The following is a 12,180-nucleotide window of genomic DNA, read 5'->3' as shown; positions in this document are numbered from 1 at the left end:
AGGATGATCCGTTCTATGTCCTCTTACCTTTGGCGCACTCTTTACGCCGGGTCCCTGCCTGATAAGATTGGAGTATTACCGGTAATTCCCGGGCGTGATATTTTAGGAACAAGGTTATTTCTCACCTTAGCACTAAACAACAACAACAACAATGGCCACCTCTAAAAATATATCCCGGTGTGACGTAAACATACAAAATTGGAGAGTCACTGGCAGCGTAGGTAATGTAGACTATACAAATCGTGTCTCACGATTACAGTGCGTTGTGGCTTCTTCCTGCTAACTAATGTAGATGAGGTCTAATTTTATATGGTTATGGGCACATGGGAGAATTTCAGACATCAGCGAAAAGAAGACGTGACGTCACAAACGGTGTGGCAAGCCTATAATTCTTGGACCACCGTGGTTTTGTCTGACGAATGATTTTTTTTTTGCTGTTGTTTTCTTTCTCCTGAATTTTGTCATACCGAAAGCAGTGTGGATTTCAACATAATCGGGTTTCTCGTGATGAATGGGTCTCCCACCCATGCTATGCTACAATATCATATTGCCAACAAATTGTTTGAAACACGAGACTACAGTCGGAGGTTTGTGACATTGACTATAGGGTGAAGATGAGCAGTCTCGAGAGACAAATAGGTCGAAATGAGAGGAAGGAAAGGAGATGATGAAGGAGGCAAGGGACAAGATATGTCACCGGAAGGTAACGGTTACATTCCGGAAGTGATTGTGCTGTCAATCATGAATTCTTTACCAAGTACATAATCAGGAATGTGATCCTTGCAAATCACTGACTAAGGAGAATTCTCGACATTGAAACTCGACACGCTTATGTAAAAACGGAGACAACAACGACAAATTATTCATGCTATATATCCAAGGTCGGTCCTATATACATTTGGGAAGGATGGTGTTCCGCGGTCGTGAAGCACATTATAACCTTGTCAGTAAGCAGTCACACATGCATGAAAGCGAAAGATTCATACAGCACACTCAAAGAGATAGCCATGGGTATGCATCTTTTAAGAAAACGGAGGGCATAATCAGAATGGTTGAACGTCCAGCACGTGGAATGCCTCGCACGCTCACACCGACCACACTTCAGAATGGCGCAAGGTAATCGCCTGACGGCGCATCTTTACACCTCTCAACCTCTCCTATTTACGACGCTCTACTGGCTTGAACAATAAGCCAGGTCGCAATAACTGTTTCCTTTGTTGTTGTGTTTTTGTTTCTTTTGTTTAATGTACTCACGAAATATATGAATCAAGCCCCGTTTTAACAGAGTCTTTAAAACCAAAGTTACCGCGACAACGTCCGGACATTTTTTTTTCTACCCTGCCTGTGAAAAGGTCCCCGCAATATGTTGCTTGGACATTGTCGCGGGAGCTTTGGCCAAATTCTACCCTAGCCAGCGAGAGTAGTTACCACGACATTACTTCGACATTACCCCCGACAGCCCTTCTGTTAAAACTCTCTCGCGGTTACATTCCTTTGATACACTCAACACTCATGAGCAATTGTCCAAACAGGATGACACACCGCTCGCCGATTACTTGCATAGATTGTAGCCACACCCACTTCGCGCATGAACGGGTAGGTTGTTATGGAAACCTACCCGGAGAACGTTTTCGATGTGTGTCTGTTATAACGGTACCCTTCGCTCTTTCCTGCGATTATATTGCCCGAGGTAAGGAATTTTGTTCGCCGGACGTTGTCCTGACGTTGTCGGGGTAAGGTCTGATAAATCAGGGCTATACAGTCGTCATAATTAGTTCTTTTTCTTTTAAATGCATGAATGTCCATAATACACTCAGTCTCAGCTTCTCATTTTACCTCCTATACCTGTTGTTACTCATGATTGTTTATGACGTTTATGAGAATATAACTCACAAGAATGATTACGGTATGAATGATGACAATGATTACCCTCTATCCTAGGATTACCATTAAATTTATGTTTTGTTACGGTGTGTAACTTTTGTTGACTAAAAGACCACTATTTCATCAACTAGAGGAAGGGAGGAAGGGGGGGGGGGGACAGTGGGCCTTATTAGCCGGGCGACTGTTGTACTTTATTCACAGCATACTGTCTGGGTATGCGAAGAAGAATAAGTCAAAGAGAATATGAAATAGAAAAAAAGTTTGACCACATTTATCCGTCATCAGGCCATTATATATACTTAAGTACAGTGTCCGAATGCAAGTTAGAGAGACCAGTGCTCGTATACAGTACATGTTTTTAAAAAGGACAACTTCTATCTGCGTCATGTTTTGATCCACCTCTACACGCCTCAAGTCTTATGTAACCCTCGAGCGCGAGACGATAAGCCAGAGCATGGGCATTTGGAAAGGAGGGAGCCTGCGTAAAATATCAACGCAAGATAGCTGGTAATAAAGCAACAGCAACACGGAAACAAATTCCGTCGTTCTTGGCGACTTACTATCAGAATACTCCTCGGCAAAGCCAATAGGCTTGCAAGATCTTCTGCCAGACTTATCTTATAGAAGACTTTACTTTCTTTTTGCGGCACTATGACAAATTATGTAGGGTTAATCCCCAATGCTTGTTCCATCCACCCCACCCCCGCTGTTGTTGCTTCTTTATTTTTTCTAGTCGCGATAAGATGCGAAATGCGAATAATACGGCAATATTTTGTGCTGAAAAATCAATCGAAATTCGATTATTTCGTCGCACATCCATCCACAGATGCGATTGTGTAATCATGATGATTCTTTTTTTCATATTGTAATACCTGCATCCCCTAACCCCCTATATGAATATTTTGTTGTTGTTTTTTATGGAAAAGGTTAATTTGAAAGTGTGTTTGTATAATGTTTGTACATGGCAATTTACTGCATTACTGTTAGAAAACATTGAACATGCATGCACGCAAGCACACACGCGGACGTGCACTATATCAAATTATAATGTGGGTGTGAACGTAATATTTTAAGCCTTTACACCGGGCACCTCACGTAGACGCCAAACTATATGAGTGAAAGTGTGATCGCGCAAGACGCATCAATAATTCATTGGGTACAATTAACGCAGAGTTACGCGTTTCCAGCAAGAATAGATTTTCCAATAATCAAATTTTGCTAACGGTAACTGAACGCAAATACGCCTGACCTATATCACGACAATGTATTGAAGAAAACTCGTGGATGTTCCATGTAATTCTTCAGCTCGACAAACAAACCGATATCATGTTTTCCGTCTGTTGAAAAAGCATGCACATACCTCACAGTAATGGTTAAAGCTCTCTGCACTTTCCCTAAATTTCTCCCACTCAATCACTTCACGCTCATATTTCCCTCATTTTGCCCAAAGTCCCCCCCCCCCAAAAAAAAACGATTTGAGACAGATTCACAATAGTTTAACTGCTAACGGTTGACACAAGTTGGTTTGGCGTCATTGAATTTATGCGTTGAAGAAAAAGAAATGACTGCGCATGCACAGACTGAAAGGGGATGAAAAAGGCTCCGTGAATGGAGGCGAGAGAAGAAATCGTAACGCTAAGCCGTCAGTGCTGAAGTATCAGATTAAGTGTCAGCTGCTCTTTTTGTTCGTGTTTTTGTTTGCTGTCAATAGTCGGGACTCGGTGTTGACACTGTCACACTTTCTATCATTCGGAGAAGTCACAATCAGGCGACACCATAGCGCGCGAATTTCTCACCGAATAATGGTGCCTCGTGAAACAAACCCTCTCGGACGGCGAAGCAGGTCATGTTGCTGTAGTATATCAATGGGTAAAACGACTGCGCTCTTTAATCCCTTGCTCCCTTTACCGCACATCATGTTGCTCGGATTACGTGGCGTTTTCGAGTTCTCCCATGCAAATCTGAAAAAGAAGATACCCTTAGCAAATAGTAATTTTCACGGGATTTCTTCAGATATCGCGGTTTTCATCAGCGTTTGACCTATATGCTTACGCTGACGATGTCCCCCTGGTGCTTTTTCACCACCAGCGAACGAAAAAAGGCAGAAAAACAAGTCGGGGTGTGATGAATTCGCGCGACTCTGTATCAACTTTCAGGAAGATTCTTCCGTCTTGCTTGTTCCCTCTTCCACGAGTGATTCGTGTCCATTACTGAAAATTGCCATCGATGTCAGTGAATGTAGAACAAAACAAGTAGAGCTTTTCACTCCTCTGCACTAAGTTTGACATGAACTGTAAGAAAGTATTGACTCGACGAATATACGATCTTGTTACTACTGTATTACGATGCGCCTTGAAATTGTGAAGTGGTGTTTGTATTATGAAAACGCGACAACTTTTATGAGAATGAAACATAAATGGGAATTTCTACAGAAATTTTTTTTTGGCAAGTGGTTTAGGACATTCTCATGCAGCAACAAAACGCGTTGTACAGCAACACAACAAGCTGAGTATTAAAGACAACATTAATTTGACTTCAGAGAGCCCCTCGTCTTGCCGTGAGTTATGGCGACAGTAAATGCCAGGGAGTTGTACATTATTGCCGACTTGAATAAACATTGTCTGCAATTACCCTCGAGTTGATTAAAACATCTCTGGCACGTAGGAAGAGGGAAAAGGGGGAGTGTTTCGAGCCTCACATCGCGGCCCACCCGTAAATCAGTCTCCTACGCTATTCCGCGCGCCACCTGTTCTCAATAGGAGCAGACGACAAGAGATTCCCGCTTTTTCGTCCACATACAGTACGTTCGCTCACTCCCATCATGTCTTGCCTATCAACTCTGATTAATTGCACTCTCTCCGCTCTGCTATCGTTCTCATTTTGCGCTCAGAAAATTGAAGAGATAGTGGCGCCCTTTTTCCCTGTTTATGATGGAAACACAAATAGAGGTACTATCATAGAAAAGCATTTTCAGTGCTCTCGTCACACAATATAGGTTATACGGTCAAAGGTGACTATATCTAGAGTATATGAGTCTTCTTCGAATGGTGTGTCAGCGTGTTCTGTGATTGGTACACCAAGACACAAAAACAGAAACATGCCTATTTTTACGTATAAAGTCACAGCCAGTAAGAAAATCTACTGCCCAAATAACATTAGAAAGTTAGAATAAGTTCAATAACGCACGTGTTGTTTTATTGTTTTACTTTTAAACCTGAAATTAAGTATCAACAACCTTTGTATCACGTACTTTGATACAGTCATGCTAGAAATGATTTTAGTTTTCGAAAACTGCGATCCTGCATAGTGTCTCCTGAAAATTACTGACATAATGTGGGATTAAAAAAAAAGGCTAGTGACGAAAGTACGGTAATGACAGTCGTCTGTTGTTTGGTTCATTGTTTTCACACACTGGGACATATCTACTGTAATCACTCTTATTTCCTCGGTCACATGCTACGGAAACAGCATGAGTTGCTTGCATAAACGCAGTGGGTGAGAAAAAAAAACAAAGTGGCATTGAAAGAAACCAGGATATAAAAGAAAACCTCTCAAAGTGCTGCTATACCCTAGCATATAACGCCGCGACAAAAATGAATCAACTCTCGGGGTTTCCCATGTACATTGAAGGAAAGGCGGTGCAACAAGAGAAGTTACTCCTTGTTGTTCTTTATACACTATAGGGAAAATCCCTTCGAAAAAGAAAAACATCCGATGGAAAATCCGGACCATGCCTAACATTAAGACGTCAGACATCTTTCCATCGATTTACTTCTTGTATAAGTATGTAGATTAAGGTCATCTCATCGTAGGCTCACGGCGAGCTATTAGAGGAGTCGTGCGGAGGACGCTACTGCTCTGCGGGGAAGATAATCCAGTATCTTGCCGAAACAAGCAGGAGAGAAGATAATTCTTGAGCACAGACACACATTTTAGGTGGTATCTTGCTGCCATAAACACCATTTTGCCCTTGCTGATGAAGATTGCATGGTGTGCGGTTTTGTTCTGCCCTTATACTGGGCTTACAGGGGCTATTATCTCACAGAACCACACGCAAATGTAATGTTGTAACCGCGGGGGTGCAGTATGCAGTAATTTCAAAAGAGGAAATGTTCTGAAGAAACAGGAAGCAAGAGGGGAGAAACATTTAAAGTTTGTTTTCTTTTCACCTACAGAGAGAAACCATCCTTGGAATCATTATAAACATTGTAAAGAACATAACAAACTCATCTTCTTTGTGAAAATAAAGAGTCCCCACCCCCTCCCCCGTAAACATAAAAAACATCATTTTGTTTTTGCGTAAAGATTTAAGATAACAGACCAGAAATCGGTATCATTTAGATCATAATTCGGCTCCTTAGTATATGGTTGGATACATACACACCAGATTGAGGTCAAACATTTTGCACCCGCGAGTTGCATTCTCATTGGTCGAAAGCAAAATATACTTGGGATTTTCAGGGTGAAACTTTGTAAAGAGCAACAAGAGACCACATTTATGAATGCTTATATTGACCGAAGCGATGGGCATATAATGTTATATTAAACCTCTGACTCGACATTTTATGCATCATTGTCCTCTCCCAGACGATATATTCATTGTCGTAGATCCCTTTTAAACGTTATGATACATAATCACTGCTCCGGCTCTTTAAAAAACAAAAAGATATAACCCTTTGTTTCAATTGAAATAAAAAAAGCAAACTATCCAAGTATCCTCTCAAGCGAGGCGCACTTTAAATATCTTTATACGCGCGCTCCATCTATGTACACCGAATGCAGCCTTTGAGTCCGTTTTGTAGTGGCGAACATTTTGTATTTTCTGAAAGTGAGAGTGGGCAATTCTTTATTTCCACTTCACAGGAACTACGCGCTTCGAGGTGTCTTGCCCCTGGCAGACGACGTCACTGACGAGAGTGAATTGATAACTGCGGGCGAATATCATTAACGGTATTATCTGTCAGTGAGAATCAGCGATTATACGAGGTGTGCATTTAAGGGGAAACTAAAAGCTGCCGAGCTCACCGCGCTGCCGGTTTTCGCGACAACGTGTCTTGAAGAAATACTGTCCCCATTTTTTTTTTTCTCTCATATGTCTGCCGTAACTCAAGGGTTACGCCAAAAGACGGCAAGGAGAGTGTTTCACGGCGGGTTAATGGAATTAACCTTTTGTGGAGTTTATGCATTGTATCATCTCTACGACCGTGTCTTCGTATCGCCTGAAATGTTAGCCATCCAGCCATGCGTATAAAGATGATTGAGTGTCCCATCGTCTTCACGGGGAGGAGGTCAAGATACTCGAGGGGTTCAATATGACATCATGGTATGATTCCGGCAAAATACGGACTTTGAGCTCCAGAGAGGAGAGCGATGCTAATGAACTTTTCTCCCACGTTATCTATCCTTTTATCATCCAGTCACTTAACCCGTTACCGTTCGGGGTATAATGGCTAACTCCCTTTAAAGCGACACATAGTGCACCCAGTTTTCGAGAGAAATGGGTTAATACGGTTATAATGGCATAACCGTTGATAAAAATTATATATGGGAATGGTAAGATCCTTCCTTATTTATCATGTGGAATGGTGGAGCTGCGATTATCAAAATAAAGTTATAGTATGGTGGTAATTATTCATATCTGATGGACCAGAGCATGTTCAGTATTATGACTTGTAAAGACAACCTTCGTTTTTTTCTTTCTCTCCTTCTTTCTTTCTTTTTTTTTTTTGCACTAAGCGGTAAGAGTAGGGTAGAGGATACTGTAAATGGAGTCTATGCGGGTTACCGAATCTAATTTGGAATAGATAGTAAAACGTCTTCCCCACGAAAGTTCAAAACAAATTGGGAGAAATACAATACACATATGTGGAATGATACAAAACACATCTTCCGAGGCATGAAAATAACGCGTAAGTTTTCCAGAATACCACACGATAAACAAAGGCGATATCAAGAGAAGGAAAATTTCCCGCTCTTTTGGGACACACTTCTGGCCCAAATATCAGGATAAAAATAGCACGGAACACGAAGCTGGTTTAATCCGCACAAACATCAATTATTAGCAAGGCATCGAATCATCCTGTGAGACTTTGCGTCTCTTCGCCCGTTGGCTACGAGTATACCGGATATTGAGCATTAAATCTTTGAGAATTACTATACGAGACGAGCTCAACTGACTTTAGAAAATATACCTAATATAACTGCCAGTCTCACCAAATATTTAATATGTGGATTAAAGAGACGCTTTCCTTCTTCCAGACTTTGGAGATCAGTACCTTTACCAGTAACGCTTTCACACGTCGAAACGGCTCCTACTTTCTCTCTCTCTCTTCTGAATGAATGCTACTTTCTTGTAAGCCTATTACATTTCCCTAGAAAGTTGAAGCGATCATGGATGGCAAGCCCCGGGTGTGTCCGACTTCCAGCCTCCCTTATACGTTCCCATAACGGAAGAGCTATTGATGGATATCAACGCACCAAATCTATGCTACGCACAAAGCCCCTTGTTCACCCGAAATCGATTTTCGCGGAAGTATACGCAACTGTTTAATCGTCCAAATGGACGCAAATTTTCGACCGTTATTGGTTCTTTTTAGGACGATGGAAGTATCACTCTTTTTTTCCGGACAAGAAGTATTCATTTGCTGTCTAGGGGTCCGTCCTTTCCTCAAAATGCTAACAATACGCAGCCGATTCACCTTCTAGCAACATTCGGGGTCGTGGAGCCGTCACGTAGACGAGAATTCCTCGTAATGCAAAACTTTCCTCTGTGACATATAAGGGCGAGGAGAGGGAAGTGGCAACGACCCAAAGCAACTTTACGATATTAAACACTACTGAAGTTGATCAGTTTACTGATGTCATTGCACGCACGCACGCACGTACGCACACACACCATCACCCAAGCGCCTTAGGCGTCCAGTGACGGACCGATGAATCCACTATTTAATTTAGCAGCCTTTCCGAGAATTCACACTTACAGTGAGTAATACAAACACATAGGCTGAAACAATACTTGTGACTTCTTTCTTTGATCTGCGTGTAGCTAAGTTTGGGCACTTTCAAGAAGGCTAGCTTTCAACAGGGTTGGTTTGGGGCTGTTGTGTATAGTCTTTGTTTTTTGTTGGGTTTTTGTTTTTGTTTTTGTTTTATTTTTCGTGGTTTTTTTTTTTGGGGGGGTTTTCTTTTTGGTTTTTTTGGGGTGCTTTTTTTTCGAACCTGTGTCTCGACTACAGAGAGAACAACAAAGCGCACAAAATGTTGCTGCCTTTGTCAAAAAAACCGAAGTCACCTCTACTATGAAGTTGACACATCTTGTTTGCGGTAGAAGAAAGATGTGCTACAGGGCGTCATGACACTTGTTCATACATTAGATTTAAAGATGGCTATCACATACTTTGTAAACTAAGATGCATGCGTGTTAACATGTTCACCGATCGAAAGAAATGCTTCTTTTGGACCCCGAGATGAAATGTCACTTTCGAAATCAATTTTGAACTTAACATTCAATGAAGTAAAAACAACAGCACTGCAAATCGTGTTTGAGTCCCACCTGAAATCAATAAATATAGACAACGTCACAGTAACCTCTCAGATTATATATGTTGATTTCTTGCTGGTTTGATTGTTTGTTTGAAATGGGTGAGTTCCTCTACATAAGCATTCAATTTAGATTTAATTGACTTGTTTCGATGATGACTCAGCCGACACATGAAATTTTAGTGGAAAAGCCGCAGAATGCGCGTAAGACTTTTAACTTGATTTGCGCCAAACTCAAGAATATGCAAGTAAAACCCGACGGTTTACTCTAATATATAGGAAATGACAAGCACCTTGAATCTTTCTCGTAATTTACAGAATTGGATTTGGATTTTTGTAACGTGAACAAAACAATTATCAACTTAGGCGAGAGACCTCCACATGGAAACTATGTTCCTTTGGTGTCTACATAGCGAAAAAAAAAAAAGAGAGAGAGAAGAAAATGTATACAAAATATACACAAATTTACTTACCCGATGTGGACGTAGGAGGAGTTAACTGTGGCGGGCCCCAAGTCCACCCGACCATCAGGTATCTCAGGCATGTTAACCGCGGGGTGCTGATCCCTGAAATTTGATTTCAAAAGCAAGTAGGAGGTCAGAATTAATTAAGTGCTTCTTTAAACACGTTATGATAAACATAATGGGTCTCATAAATTGCACTGGTAACCGTTCGAGAGAGTTCGACTATTGTGAAAACAAGAAAGAAGAAAGAACATAACATTTACGGAGTGCGTAGACACGTATGCAAAGAAACAGCGTAATCAGTGGACGCGTATACACAAATTGTTGATATGGAGAGTGAGATGATTGCGTGGCACGAGTAACGAATGAAATCGTCACGATTGGGTCATCAGCACTCCAGAGAGCGAACCTTTCCAAGGCAGACGAACACCAACAGTCATTGAGAAGATGATCTGCGACAAAAGCTGTGTGATGTTTTCTAGCCCAGTTCAATAAACAAACAAAACACTGTTGACTTTTCACTATGCCACACTCGAGTTCAACGACATTAATATAAGGTTTTCTAAAGTGAAAGGAGAAATACGTCACTGTACTGAAGAACAATGATGACAAACCTGAGGGTATCCACAATTCTACCGGAATGGGCCTCAGCAATGTAAACTTTGCAATATCATTTTGATTTGAACAGGCCTCGCGCGTCATAAAGCGAATGAGTGTGGCCATACTATAATTAAGCGAAATAAAGAGATCCGTGAATTTCATCGTCCTTTAAACTCTTGTGAATACCTCCACATCCGTTCTACGGAGAATTTTTATTCCTGGCACAAATATATTTTTGATTAAATGTCCACCAGTATCGAAGCCCACCGATCTCGGAGCATTGAGCGTCAAACATTACCTACAAGTGGAGGCCGAATAAATGCGAGATAATTGTACGTAATTTCATTAAAAACAAGAAGGCTCCCTGGCGTGGAAGAAATGGCCAATGACATGCCCTACATTCTGTTTTCAAATCATTTGAAGCTGTTTGGTTTTTTAGTATTGCATGATAGAACGACTTGATTCGAATCAATCGCTCGCTGAATATCGCAAACTATAGCGAGAGGTAGTAAAAAAAAAATCGAATTTGCAGACAACATTAAGACGGCAGTATTGCAGAAAGGAAACCATCGCGCAAGAAATGTAAAGCGTTTAAGTTGCATTCAACTATGAATATCCTACTTCCAACTTTATCGTACGCCAGGGATGAATAATTGGTTGTACCGAAAAGGAGAAAACCCTAATTCTAAAGCTGAGAAAAATGAAAGAGCGAGGAATCTTTGGCATTTGGAATATTGTTTCTTCCCTTAGATCTCGGAAGTTGGAAATAATTGTAATGCTTCGTGTGTTTTTTTTTCAATTTGTTTTAAACCAGTCTTACCGGTGGTGGGAAATTCCAATGTCAAAACATTACCAACTTTATCAAAGAAGAAACTTCTTTTCCGCCATTGTGATTTGCGCAAACAGATGAAATGGTCTAGCAAACAATCAGCAATATTTGCGGCCACTTTGCCGGGCTATTACAGCAGATACCGGATCGAGCGATCACCTATCAACTTGAGTAATGAGACTAGCGATGCCTGGTGACGGCAATTTTCGAATTCCTTTCGGATGTTTTCGACCAATCAATTTGGAAACTAGCTTCCACGTCGATGAGAAGTCAGCCTTTTTCATTCTTTTCACTCGGCGATGAGCTTGCAGCCAGTGGTCACGAAAACAAAGTGAGATTGCGCGGATGAGCAACGCTCAAGAAAACTTTCCGCATCGGTGAAGTTTTCAGCTGAGGCCCTGTACAATGACCCTCTTTCTCATGATGTTTTGTTGTTGTTATTGCTGTTGCTGTTTTTGTTGTTGATGATGATGATGATTTTTTCCCTTCGCGGCAAGGAAATGTTAGTACCCGAGTCATGGTCGTGATTTTAGTTCAGGAGGGAACGAAACGTGACGCATTATACGGAAGACTTGGCCTGTCTGAGTAGTCTGTTTCAACCGTGTGCGGAATTAATGACTGCGTAATGGAATATCACAGCAGAATACGATCGCTACATGACCACTTGGGATCAATGGAAAATCATTTCGCCCTCATTTTCCTCTTCCCCACCCCACCCCCATATCTCCCCCTCTCTCTCTCTATCTCTCTTTCCTCCTCTTTTGTCAGACTTTGTTTTGTATTCATCTCAGTTCGAGAAAGACTGATCGCTGAGATCATTGTTAAAGTGTTTCAAAGTTTGTTGCTCGTTACCTCCTTTGATGA

The 12,180-nt window shown here is 41.3% G+C and overlaps 1 protein-coding gene across 1 annotated transcript in view; it reads right to left on the bottom strand.

Annotated features, from left to right (window-relative positions):
• The window catches only part of LOC139723392 (muscarinic acetylcholine receptor M2-like), a 143,645-nt gene that overhangs the window by 58,497 nt on the left and 72,968 nt on the right, over window positions 1–12,180 (bottom strand). The window contains exon 3 of the mRNA XM_071634637.1: window positions 9,897–9,989. Coding sequence (XP_071490738.1) covers window positions 9,897–9,989 — 93 coding nt within the window. The remainder of the gene's footprint in view (window positions 1–9,896; window positions 9,990–12,180) is intronic.

This window comes from Diadema antillarum, unplaced genomic scaffold (genome assembly GCF_040938485.1).
Source record: "Diadema antillarum isolate AM-2024a unplaced genomic scaffold, OU_Dant_1.0 scf00000188, whole genome shotgun sequence".
Taxonomy (NCBI): domain Eukaryota; kingdom Metazoa; phylum Echinodermata; class Echinoidea; order Diadematoida; family Diadematidae; genus Diadema; species Diadema antillarum.
Note: the sequence above shows the minus strand (reverse complement) of the source record. Positions and strands in the feature narration are given on the sequence as shown.